General features: G+C 46.6%; 1 protein-coding gene across 2 annotated transcripts in view; it reads left to right on the top strand.

Moving 5' to 3' along the window:
- Nucleotides 1-8107: 8107 nt before the first annotated feature.
- Nucleotides 8108-12226, top strand: part of LOC126539050 (uncharacterized) — a 124352-nt gene continuing 120233 nt past the window's right edge. For both annotated transcript variants that reach the window (XR_008614135.2, XM_050185760.3), the window contains exon 1: nt 8108-8669. Coding sequence is in view for 1 of the 2 variants with exons in the window: in XM_050185760.3 (XP_050041717.1) it covers nt 8613-8669 (57 nt within the window). In the remaining variant the exon portion in view is untranslated. The remainder of the gene's footprint in view (nt 8670-12226) is intronic.

Genomic DNA, 12226 nt, shown 5'->3' with positions numbered 1-12226 from the left:
TTCCTAAGGGGCGCTGTGCCGTCATGGGAATGATGGTATGTGTCTGCGAGGCTTGCGTTGGCTGGTGTTGCAAGAGGCTTCGTCTAAAACGTGGATGTGGCTACACAAATAACGCGTTCTTACACCTACAATGCATGACCAAGCGATGAAAAGCAAGAACAGACGACAAACTGTTGCATAGTGAGCGCGAATCTTGTCGGTGTCAGGAGCTATCACTCTAACAGCCAGCAACACAGCCGTAACAGCGCCATCAGAAGGCGCAGCCCGACGCAGGCGCCGGCAGAGCTGGCGCAACATGCAGGCACATACGGAATCGGATATAACGGAGACTTCAGGCGTTGTATTCCTCAAGACTTTACCTATTAGACTATATATTTAGGTCGCCGCTGTTTGGCTGGACAAGGACCAGTGAGAAAGAAGCTGGCTGTGCGTACCTGTCTCTGCGCTGAGTCGTGCTCCCTAAAGGGCTGCAGAAAACGGCGTCTGTTCCTCTTCACAATCACACACTCTCGCTCTCCGATCGTACGCCTTCAGCCAATCAGCAGCGGCCGAAATGGACACATAAGGTAGACTCTTGCAGAATACCACCCCAGAAGCACTAAGCTCAGGTACAGGGAACCATATAAAAGAAAGGCACTGGTATAGCGAAAGAACGGCACCTCGTACAGTGAGCCTCTGCAAACTATATTTCGGGTAGCGCCAAAACGGAGCTCTCGAACTTCCGAAGGGTGTGAGAACACACTCGTACAGCTTAGCTGCCTATGGTGTACGAGTTGCTCAATTTGGCTTACATATACGAATAATTTTTTTGACTTGTTAAAGATAGTGTTGCTGCGTGTACTAAAAATACAATGCTGCGCAGCCACTGTTTAGGCATTACAGAATAATATCGGGTGTTTCGCGAGTCATTTAGGCTGTGTGATACAGTTTTTGATGTCTCCCAGCTGTAGTATTGGTCGGGCGGGGCATGCAGGACATGCAGTACCATAGTCTAAAGCTGAGTTCCAATACTCCCCGTATACGGCAAAGTAGACGGCTAAGTGGGGAGCGGCCATCTTAAGTCTCGTTCGAATTCTCACGAAGACTTCAAAGTAGACAGCTTCGCGAAGACAGCATCGAAGTCAATAATGATGCAGGCTACTTTCCTGTCCAAACAAGATGGCGGCTGAGCAGGACGCTAGGAAAGCAGACAGGAATTTTGTCTGCGCACAAGAAAACGCAGACATGCCCTCCTGCACCCTTAATGTAAGTCACATTGTGCTTTTTTATAGATTCGCGAGTTGGCGTCACGTCGCAGAAGCGTTTTCCACGCGTCTTCCACACAGTTTTGAACGCGTTCCATTACACGGCCTCGAAGCTGTATCCGGCTGTCTCTTTAGCTGTCTACGTGTACTGTCTCATGCTGGCCAGAATTGGAACGCACCCTAAGTAGACGAGTCTTTCTGCGCTCCGCCGACACCGGGATATGGCTCTGTGTTGGGTGGCGGAAACCCGTTGACATCGAGTCACTCGGAATATAACCAACCCTTATATATAGCTTTCATTGATTACGAGAAAGCGTTTGATTCTGTCGAAACCTCAGCAGTCATGGAGGCATTACGGAATCAGGGTGTAGACGAGCCGTATGTAAATATACTGAAAGATATCTATAGCGGCTCCACAGCCACCGTAGTCCTCCATAAATAAAGCAACAAAATCCCAATAAAGAAAGGCGTCATGCAGAGAGATACGATCTCTCCAATGCTATTCACAGCGTGTTTGCAAGAGGTATTCAGAGACCTGGATTGGGGAGAATTGGGGATAAGAGTTAATGGAGAATACTTTAGTAACTTGCGATTCGCTAATGATATTGCCTTGCTTAGTAACTCAGGGGACCATATTGCCTTGCTTAGTAACTCAGGGGACCAATTGCTATGCATTCTCACTGACCTGGTGAGGCAAAGCAGAAAAGTGGGTCTAAAAATTAATCTGCAGAACACTAAAGTAATGTTTAACAGTCTCGGAAGAGAGCAGCAGTTTACGATAGGTAGCGAGGCACTGGAAGTGGTAAGGGAATACATCTACTTAGGGCAGGTAGTGATCGCCGATCCGGATCATGAGACTGAAATAATCAGAAGAATAAGAATGGGCTGGGGCGCGTTTGGCAGGCATTGTCAGATCATGAACAGCAGGTTGCCATTAAAGTGTATAATCGCTGTGTCTTACCAGCACTCATCTACGGGGGAGAAACCTGGAGGCTTACGAAAAGGGTTCTACTTAAATTGAGGACGACGCAGCGAGCTATGGAAAGAAGAATGATGGGTGTAACATTAAGGGATAAGAAAAGAGCAGATTGGGTGAGGGAACAAATGCGAGTTAATGACATCTTAGTTGAAATCAAGAAAGAGAAATGGGCATGGGCAGGACATGTAATAAGGAGGGAAGATAAGCGATGGTCATTAAGGGTTACGGACATGATTTCAAGAGAAGGGAAGCGTATCAGGGGGCGGCAGAATGTTAAGTGGGCGGATGAAATTAAGACGTTTGCAGGGACGACATGGCCACAATTAGTACATGACCGGGGTAGCTGGAGAAGTATGGGAGAGGCCTTTGCCCTGAAGTGGGCATCACCAGGCTTATGATGATGATGATGATGATCGAGTCACTTCAACGATGGTTGTAACCACCGCTAGATCTACTGTACTTCCAATATAGTTTAGGATTCGTGGCTTGAGTTGTATAGGTGGTGTGGTCAGTGGTACTTCGTAACAGAGAGAATGCGGATAACTTGGAAAATAAGAGCGTAACTGTACGTCCTCATCCCTAGGGAGTGGAGCCGGATGTTCCGTAAGAGCTCTATCTTTTTCAGCCACAGGACACTGTTCGAGTTTTCTGGTTAGCAGGGAACTTCTCTTTTGTATATTTAAATGATCTTGCGAGACTATGTACCAAATGGCCGGCCATTACTAGTCACCTTAAACGCCTCTGTCCTTCGCACAGCTCATTTATACAAAAAACTGACATTGCAATAGAAGGACGTAATGACGGTCGCCATGATTCGGTAAATGTCATGCGTCACTCAGTCGCAACACTTGGTCTTGCTGCCAATTTACGTGCCCCCTGCAATAATCAGTGCAAGAATCGACGTACTGAGACAATGGGAACCTGATACTTGAAAATTCTGCGTTGGCCTCTCCTTTGATAACCTGGCGGCTACATACTGGCTATTGAACTAGACCTCTAGGTGGCGATTACGAGCACTACGAAAGTTCGCAGTGGAAGGTAGCACCAAGCTCCTCATTATCATTTTTACAGCGAAGCTGATAAGGGCTACTTTCCCGACTATCGTGTCTGCGTGTAAAAAAAAAACACTATAATCATCAGCATTGACTCCAGCATCATCTTCCTCAGTTGGCTCGTTGGCGTCCCTCGGTGCTACCGTGCGAACGCGCTCGTGCCACTGCTCCCGCGTTCGTCGTCGTCATTAATTAACTAACTAATTAATAAACACAACGATGTAACCGATAACTGAGAAATACTTTAATGAACCGTTTTGATTTACCCAGTGATAAACACCGGACCCGCACGTTTCAGCTTTGCTGGTTAATCTGTACGGAGTGTTTGGGCTGACAACTTTTTATCTTGGGTCGCATCACTGTCATTTATCACTCGGCTGCAACAGTCATTTCCCTAATACTCCTACGATACCTCGAGATTACTACCAACGTCGAAAGCTGTTGCTAGTCTAGCGTTAGCCGAAGAGAACACAGCCTTCCCAACCCAAGTTTTTTTTTTTTTTTGCTGTGGGCTCATTATCAAACGGATTGCCTTGAGATAAGCTAACCTGGGAAGAACAAACCTGGAATAAACTTCAAGGTACCAACACCTGCTTCGTTATAGTCTCAGAAGTGTGGAAATATCAAATTAGGTTTTGAAAAGACGGGCGACATTCATTGTTTTTATGAAGGTCTGCTGCTAAGTACGTTTCTGATTGTAAATAACTTTTCCAAAATAGACATTTCTTTCTTCAAGTTATTTTTTTTTCTTTCGTTGATAATCACCCGTACATATCCGTAGAAAAGCTTCTATGACATTTGTGGCCAGTAAAATGCTAGAAAGATGAAACAGGCTCTGTAAGCCTGATCGCAGGACACGACTGTACGCAGTTGCTTAATCAGCCTTATCCTTATGGGTCACCGTGAATTGACGAGACTTCTCCGGCTGTTCGTACGACAAGCTGAACGTGGACGGAAGGATCTTGTGTGTACACTTCAGTCATGCAAGATGCCATATAGTGTACCGTACACGACGCAGCGCCCGCTTCTCGCCTGGCTCGCCTCACATCAGGATGTCTGCACCACGCGGCTCTCTACATACGTCATATCTCACGTGGCCTCTGGCGCGCACGCCACACTTGTACCGCTGAGCCGTCTCCACGGCGCCGCGCCCACGCCTCCGGCGCCCGCCATTCTCCTCCTTCGCCACTTTATGTACACGGGTCGCTTTTCTTTAATAATTATCTTTCGTTACAACGCCCCTTTTAAACCTAATTAGTGACTTATAGCTAACTGTTGCACACACATGCCGTCCATTCATTTTCTTACTTATTTTGAATCGGCTACAGAGAGCGTGTGTGCTTGAGCGCAGTGCTACGCGACATGGTGTAACAGATATGCAGCTGAGTTCTGAGGACACAGCTACTCAGGGAAGTAAAATTTCAAGTTTTGCCTTTCTGCGGCATCATGGCTCTGACGAACATGCATTGTAAAGATACGCGTTACAAGCAGCTGCTGAAGGCTGTATGCTTTATAGCAAGAAGATTTAGGTCGAGACAAGACTACATCAGTGTCCCACTGCTCGGTAAACAGTGTTTTGTAAAGCTGGCTTCCTGACGTGTGGTGGCAAATAATGTAGCCAATAGCGCAGGACGTGAGTCGCAGCCGCTATGCTCTGTATATCTGGCTCCTTTACTCAGTGACAGTTAATGCAGTGGACACTGCTTGCCCCAAAAGCAAGGAGCTTGAGGTGACTTTCAGCCATACGCCTTGTAAAGCTGGTTTCTTTATACAGTGACAGTTAGTGTGGCGAAGACTTCTTGCCGGATGGGCAGGGATTCTGAAGTGGCAATTGCATTTCAGCCGTACGCTCTGTAAAGCTGGCTTCTTTTCGTCAAGGCAAATAATGTGGCACACACTGCACGGTTCAGATAGCACGTTAGCTGCTTCCCGTTTGTTCTGTCAACGCGCTATAGATTGTTGCCATCAAACAGATCTAAAGTTACGGCTCGAGATCCATCGAATCATATTTATCAAAAGAATGCGAGTCTCCAGTCGGCTGACGACCTACCGCCAATGAAAACCAGTACTCAATCTCGGGTAAGTATGCAGATTACTATCTGCTTTTTGGGGGTTTGCATCGACGAGAGAGTGGTGACCATCTGATTCAGCCTGCTGCTTCGGACAGGTGGCAGTCAGCGACGTCGCCTTGTAATTTTGCGCATGTTCACACGTTATCGTCAGCAGGTCACGCTGATGGTGCCATGAGGTCGGCAGCCTGCGTGTTCCCGATATGTTGCAGAAGTTCGAGTGATCAACTGCTCTTGGCCAATATCCTTATGGCTGGTAATTCGCACATACCCTGCAAAGACTACGAATCTCGTGTAATCCTAGGTTAATGCACAACGTCACCGTGACGGAATGTTGCATGCCTTACGGGACACAAAGTATGTACTGCAGGGCTGGGAAGGGAGATAGGAAATTGTTTTAGCCGTGGTAAAGAAAGAGAGGTCTACCGGAAGAGCGTGTCTTCGTTATGGAACTCCACACTGATACAAGAACAAAAGCAGAGAAGGAATATAGGTAATGGTGCAACAACGAAATAAGCTTTCCACATAGCGTCCTACAAATAGCATTCACACTATACGCGTACTCTCTACTGCTAGCACATCTACAAAAGACGCGCTAACGCAATCGCATTGAGTTCAGACACTGCGCATGGATATGCGCAGTGCCTGACTTCAATACGCATGGACGAACACCGGCATCATACATCCGTTAGAATCAAGCGTCCAAGCCCGTCTGGGACAAAAGCTCCGAATTTGCACACCTTAACGCAACAATACGCAGAACCAACGCGACTATCTCGGTTACGCTTAGTAACGGAATAGGAGACTGTGGCGACCCCGCCGTCCAGGGATCTCAACAGGTTTAACCCGCCCTGTCAACCGTCGGGTCAAACTCTTCACTGTGCTCCACATTCGTGACCGGGAACAGACAACGTTCGCCTTACCGCGCAAGAAAAAGAAAGAAAGGGTTCAACACGAAACATGGGCCAGAATAGAGAGAGAGAGAGAGAGGGAGAGAGCTGCTCATTAGGTATTAGTCTCACCAGGGCGGAAGATATGCTCCGATACGCTACCGCGCCTACGGAAGCAAAAAAGTACAAGACTCAGAGAGAGGTATGCATGTAAGTAGGGCGGCCACGAGATGGCGCGAAAAAAAGAAGAAAGAGACGTCGATAAAAAAACTACAGGGGTGAAAAGGGCGGTGGCGTTCGTCGCAGTGACTCCACCTTCTTTTGCGGCCGCAAAGGCGAGCCGAGGTCAGTGTGTTGCCGCCGCGCCTCGCTTCCTCTCCCTCGAACAGCGTTTGAGCGCTCATTACATCAGTCGACGCGCATCTCTTTTTACTAATTTTTTTCAGTACCCGATCAGCGGCCAGCCTAGCTCACTGCTGCGGCCCCCGGTGAGGCCTCTGCGGTGGTATGCGGCAGCGCGGAGTAGACGTGCTCTATATGGATGTACTGCAGCATACAGATGCGAACTCTGAAAGCGTGCGCGGTAGCATGAACAGAAGAAACGAACTTGTTTATGTTTTTATAACCTATTTATTGTCACATTTCACCAACAACTGCAAGTAATAGCGAAGATGTGTTTATTATAATATCGATATCTCTTATATTACGCTGCTCGTTGCGGCTAGATAGCGGAATGTAGGTTGGTGGAATTTTTTTCTTGGCATGAATGCACACACGTACACACACGCACGCACGCACACCTTATTGTTGCAATTGTTTGGTAGCATTGGGTCGAAGATAATGTTACTGAAATATTCAACTTATAGGAGCGGATTGTTTTAGCTTGGTGTCAGTAACATTGTCGTGTCGTTTGGTTCATGAGGTCATTTTTTATCGTATGAAGCGTAGCGGTGTTCTAATGGAGCGAAACCGAGGACGGCGACGATATGCTTCGTTACCACAATTTACATGGCGGTTACTTGGTGGTAAATTAGGATTGCAAATTGGGCTAATTGAATCACATCCGTGGTTACAAACAAAACTAACAACTTAGTAACGGTAATACATACAGCCAAATCATAAAAGGGAGCTACAATGCTTTTTATTTTATTTATGTCTGTTGGCGTTGAGTATTTTTCCTGCTAGGTCTTTTTGGTGTGTCTGTCTCTCGTCGGCTTTTGCACGATTTATCGCCAGAACTTCCTTAATTGCACGTGTATTAAAGAGGATGCGTGCTTAGGTATGTGCACATTGTGTTGCCTCCCTTCTCAACAATCTTTTCTACAGTTGTGCACTCTGCAAACAGCGAAAAAAATTGAGGTCTATGCCGTTTGTGCTGTTTTGAACTCGAAATAACTATCCAAACTCTGCGGACTTTTAACAAGGTACAGCTGCAATAACAGTTGAAATACACAGTCCCCGTAGCATGAATTACAGCTTTCGTCTTAAAGTAAAAAATCAGTCGCTATTCTGCTGCTCGTCACTGTGACCGCGTACAGGCTCAAGATGCAGGCAACAATTCGGACCTGCTACGCGAAAACTATGCAATGCCCAGAAGCGACCTTAACTTGAACACAACAGTCACGCTTTAGCTTCTGGAATACCCCAACGCGCATTACAGGGAGCAGGTGCAAACTGTGAGCACCCCGGCTCTGACGCAAGACTTCGAGTACCGCATCGTTCTTCAAACGGGGCCTCGTGTGTGCGTTCGGAGTCACGTACTCCACTGTCTCCCGGACAACGGCCCGTTTGCAGTGGTCGCATCGACCAAAGGTGAGAGAGGGAGAAAAAGAGAGTGGAAGGTGAGGACATCATCGGATTCGTATCGCGCAAAACTCGCAACTCTCACTTCGCTCGCTCCCCCCATCGACATCGCTGCGAAGGCCCCCTTCTTTAAACAGAAGTTGCCCAGGCAGGGCAAGCAAGCAACTTGGCCTGGCCCCCCTCCACGCTTCGTCTTTTCGTCTGCTACAGGTCGTCGTCTGCTGCTATTGCTGCTGCTGCTATACCTGTACTCCTGTTTGCGATCGTCTGCTCGGTGTGGCGCGGCATGGCTTGGCTTGGCCGACGGCATAGGAGACGTTGAACGTAGGAAACATGCGGGCGCCGCGCCACCCGGTGAAGAAGAGAGAGACACATGCCCCGATGTTTCCTCGGGGCAAACGTTTGAGCAAGCCTCCCGGAGAGGCTTGCGTTGCTCGCACTGCGGCATGATTACCTCACGATGTTCGGCGTTCGGATTCTGCTCGGCGCCGCCGTGACACGCCCGCCGAACCCGTGCTGTGGTGCTCGCGTGCTGGGGCGAGTTGTTCGTGCGGGTGCCACCGTGTCAACAAGCCATGGATCAATCCGGTGAAGACCGAGAGAGTCACAGGAGTCGACCGCCCTCCGAGCAGGTAAAAGCGAGTTACAGTTGCGTCTCTCTTAATTCTATTTCCTGCCTGTTTGCGTGTCTCGGGGGCGAAGCTTTACTAACTTAACCTAACCAACTTGACTGACGTGCGCGTTTCTTTTTTGAAGAGGTCTTCGTGTCCAGCGCCTCGTTTCGATGCAACGTGAACAGTGGCAGGCAAACTGCGTTTTACGTTTGCATTTGTACATTCGTTCATAATATGTTTATGCACTTGCGCCTACTGAATGAAACAGTGTTAACTTTTTTGACGTATCCATTTTTGGTGCGTTGTCATACTACTGTTTAACCCCCTAAGCAGCATTTTGCAATTGGTCTACTTGAATTAGTACACACAAAATGTGAAAATTGATTTGAAATTAGAGCCAACGAACATTGCCTAACTTTGTTCTCTAGCTAATTGAAGCATCTAGTCATAGCAGAAGGGGTCAGATAAGATGACAACTACTGATAAAGCTGCATCTACTTTTACCCCTGCACTGCGACTATCGGCTTCACAAGTGCAGTCTGAGTGTAATATGAAGAGAGGGAAAAAATTTGACGCACGAAAGTTAACCACAAAGGCACCTTATCCACTGCCCTTCGGGGACTGAGGGGTATGGAAATTTTCAACACACAGGGTTCGCTACCCTATTAGGATTGTCAGATTTGAAGTGTTTACGCATATATAGAACATTCAAGTTATAGCTCAGACCAGTAGATGACATAGCTTATATGAACTCCAATAACTCGGATATCTCTGCACACGATTGATGTGTAGACATCGAAGTTTATACGAGGGCTCGTAATGGCGTGCCAATGTTACGTGACACGGGATATACCGAAAGCTTTTCGCTAAGTTTTTAAAGGCAGTGAATAGAGTTTTAGTTTAGGATAGTACATAAAAGTTTCGCGAGAGAGGCGCAAAAACTTTGGAAGAGTGCAGAACCATACTGGTGAGGACAGTGCAGCCGAATCGATTATGTCTGGCTTGAGGTTTTTAAAATAATACCGAAACAGGGCCGAATGAGAGAGTGCGAGAGAGAGAGAGAGAGAGGGCCAGAGATAGATAGATAGATAGATAGATAGATAGATAGATAGATAGATAGAGAGAGAGAGAGAGAGAGAGAGAGAGAGAGAGAGAGAGAGAGAGAGAGAGAGAGAGAGAGAGAGAGAGAGAACGTATAGCAAAGCTAAGTGCATCGGTGAATAGATAAAACACAAACACACACACACAAATAAAAAAGTAGACAGGTTTCGCTGTTAACTTTGTGATAACATGCGCTTTGCCTTCCTATGACATATCCAACGCACATGTTGTTGAAGCCTGTGCGAAGCGAAGCTCAAGTAAAGCTTTTAATGAAATGCTTTGCAGCTAACAGCGATGAGAACAGTTTGGCGATGACAGGCGCATGCACACAAAAGTACGACACGTATCAAGTAACATTTGGGGATTTTGTACCAATTGCGTCGCAATGGGACATACCCATTCTGGAGGATTGGCCAAGAACGGTCAAGCACCCGATGGCGCATACCGAATGGTTGAATCGAAGAAAGTAAAGTAATAAAAAAGGGAATTCGTGAAATATAATGAACCATTCTACTAACAGATTGGTGCGCTTTAGATGTATCTGTGAGCCGACATTATAAGCTTATTGTTTTATGCAGGAATCGTACGTAGCGGGACGTGCTCATTCAGGAATATTGGTGAAGAGCCCTCTGGTGCATACTGGGTGACTAAGCCAGAAAACATAATGTAAATCAAATAATCTATTAAATATATTTCACCATACTATAAACAGATCGGTGTGCTTTGGAAATACCTCTGAGCCGATACAATATGTTAAGGTTTTATGAAGGAGTTTTTTTTTTGTTACACAGGACATCATCATCATCATACCGGTAGAATGCAATGATTGTGCACTTTTATTTTTAACGGCAGTAGTAAGCTCCCAGTGAGGAACTGGTAATGCCTGCCGCGGGCGCTCCAACCCATTTTTATTAATACGAAAGCGTTAAGTGGCTCATGAGGCGCAAAATTCGGCGTTAGCGGCGTCACTACATGATGGCACAAAAAGGCTACGAACCCTCGACCTTTCTTGTTAGTGAAGGCGAAGGTAGTTAACGCACTGTTAATCAAGATAGAGTTAAGGCACTCGAACCCACAACCTTTCGTGAGAGTCGAATTCTCGACCTTTGGTGGGAGTCGGACCCACGATCTTTGTTTTAATTAAGGCATAGCGAATTAAGGTAGAGTTAAGGCACTAGAACCCTCCACCTTTGGTGAGTGTCGAACCCACGAGCTTGCGTTGTGGCATATAATGTCTAGGCATCGCGCGGTGGTTACAATGCTTTCGCATTCATCCACGTTGGGATAAGTAAGTCCCCCTTGATTTCTTTCTTCTGTAAATTTCCTTCTCGCGAGCAGGATGTCCTGCAATTGACCCAGATAAACCTACCCCTACACAGACTCTAGAGGTTGACTCGCGATCATGAATTCTTGTTCGTTTGCAAAGATATATATCCACAAATATATTCAGCAAAACTGCGGTCACGGCCAGAAAAGTCTGACAGGGTTCGCAAAAAAAAAAAAAAACGACGAAAGGCTTCGCTTGAAAAGCACCGGCGCATCGCCCATCTAAGTTCGAATCAACCACACCAAAGCCTCACCTAGCTCAAGCACAATCACCTAATTTGTCTAATTTAAGTTGTTTTAAGACTCTTTTACAATTTTGATAGTTCTTGGCTAACCATAACAAATTAGCATTAATAACCAATTAACATTAACAATCACAATCAATTGACCCAAATTGCAGCTGTAAAAGAGCTTGAGCCCGAAGCATCACTAGCACTATTTAATGGAAGCTTGCGGTGGCGAATAGCCTGAAACCTTCCACGGAGAAGTGGCCTATCCCCCCTCGCTCCCATCTCACTAACACCCCGTTAGAATACTTTTCATATAAAAGTGGTGGTTCAGGCGACCACTTTGCGAACAGCGAAGGCCACAGGATCAAACAGTCGGAATAACATTTTGTCACGTGCCTTCTGCGTTCATCACTGCTCACGTTTTTACTGACGACCCTTCTTGTGATTCATCATCACGGTAGTACTAGCAAAAGATGAGATTGAAGGTCCCATCATTTAATAAACAACAATTTTGTTTATCAAATGAGGGCGTCGGTTCTGGCGGTATTTGACAGATATTCACTCGAGCCAACGTTTCACAAGATAACAAATAAAAAAACACAAATATTTTCTTGAATCCCAGGAGCACATTCTACGGCGGGACAAACGTCACTCGTACCCTCATAACCCCGTGTATCTTCTTCCCTCCAAAAAATTGCTCTCGCGTGGAGGATATTTCCCTTCGGATGTTTGCGGATGGGGTGGCCTTAACACCCGCTGTCCTGTGAGCCTGGGGATTCATAACCAAAACTCCTGAAACTTGTCCTGAGTGCCTGGCTCCATTGTATACGGCGGAAACTCATCATCTACTGCTGTTTTACCCTGGGGCTAGAGATATTAGGCACAAGATTCACGGGAAAGCCAAACTTACGGCTAATG

Source organism: Dermacentor andersoni, chromosome 11 (genome assembly GCF_023375885.2).
Source record: "Dermacentor andersoni chromosome 11, qqDerAnde1_hic_scaffold, whole genome shotgun sequence".
In the NCBI taxonomy this organism is placed as follows: domain Eukaryota; kingdom Metazoa; phylum Arthropoda; class Arachnida; order Ixodida; family Ixodidae; genus Dermacentor; species Dermacentor andersoni.
Note: the sequence above shows the minus strand (reverse complement) of the source record. Positions and strands in the feature narration are given on the sequence as shown.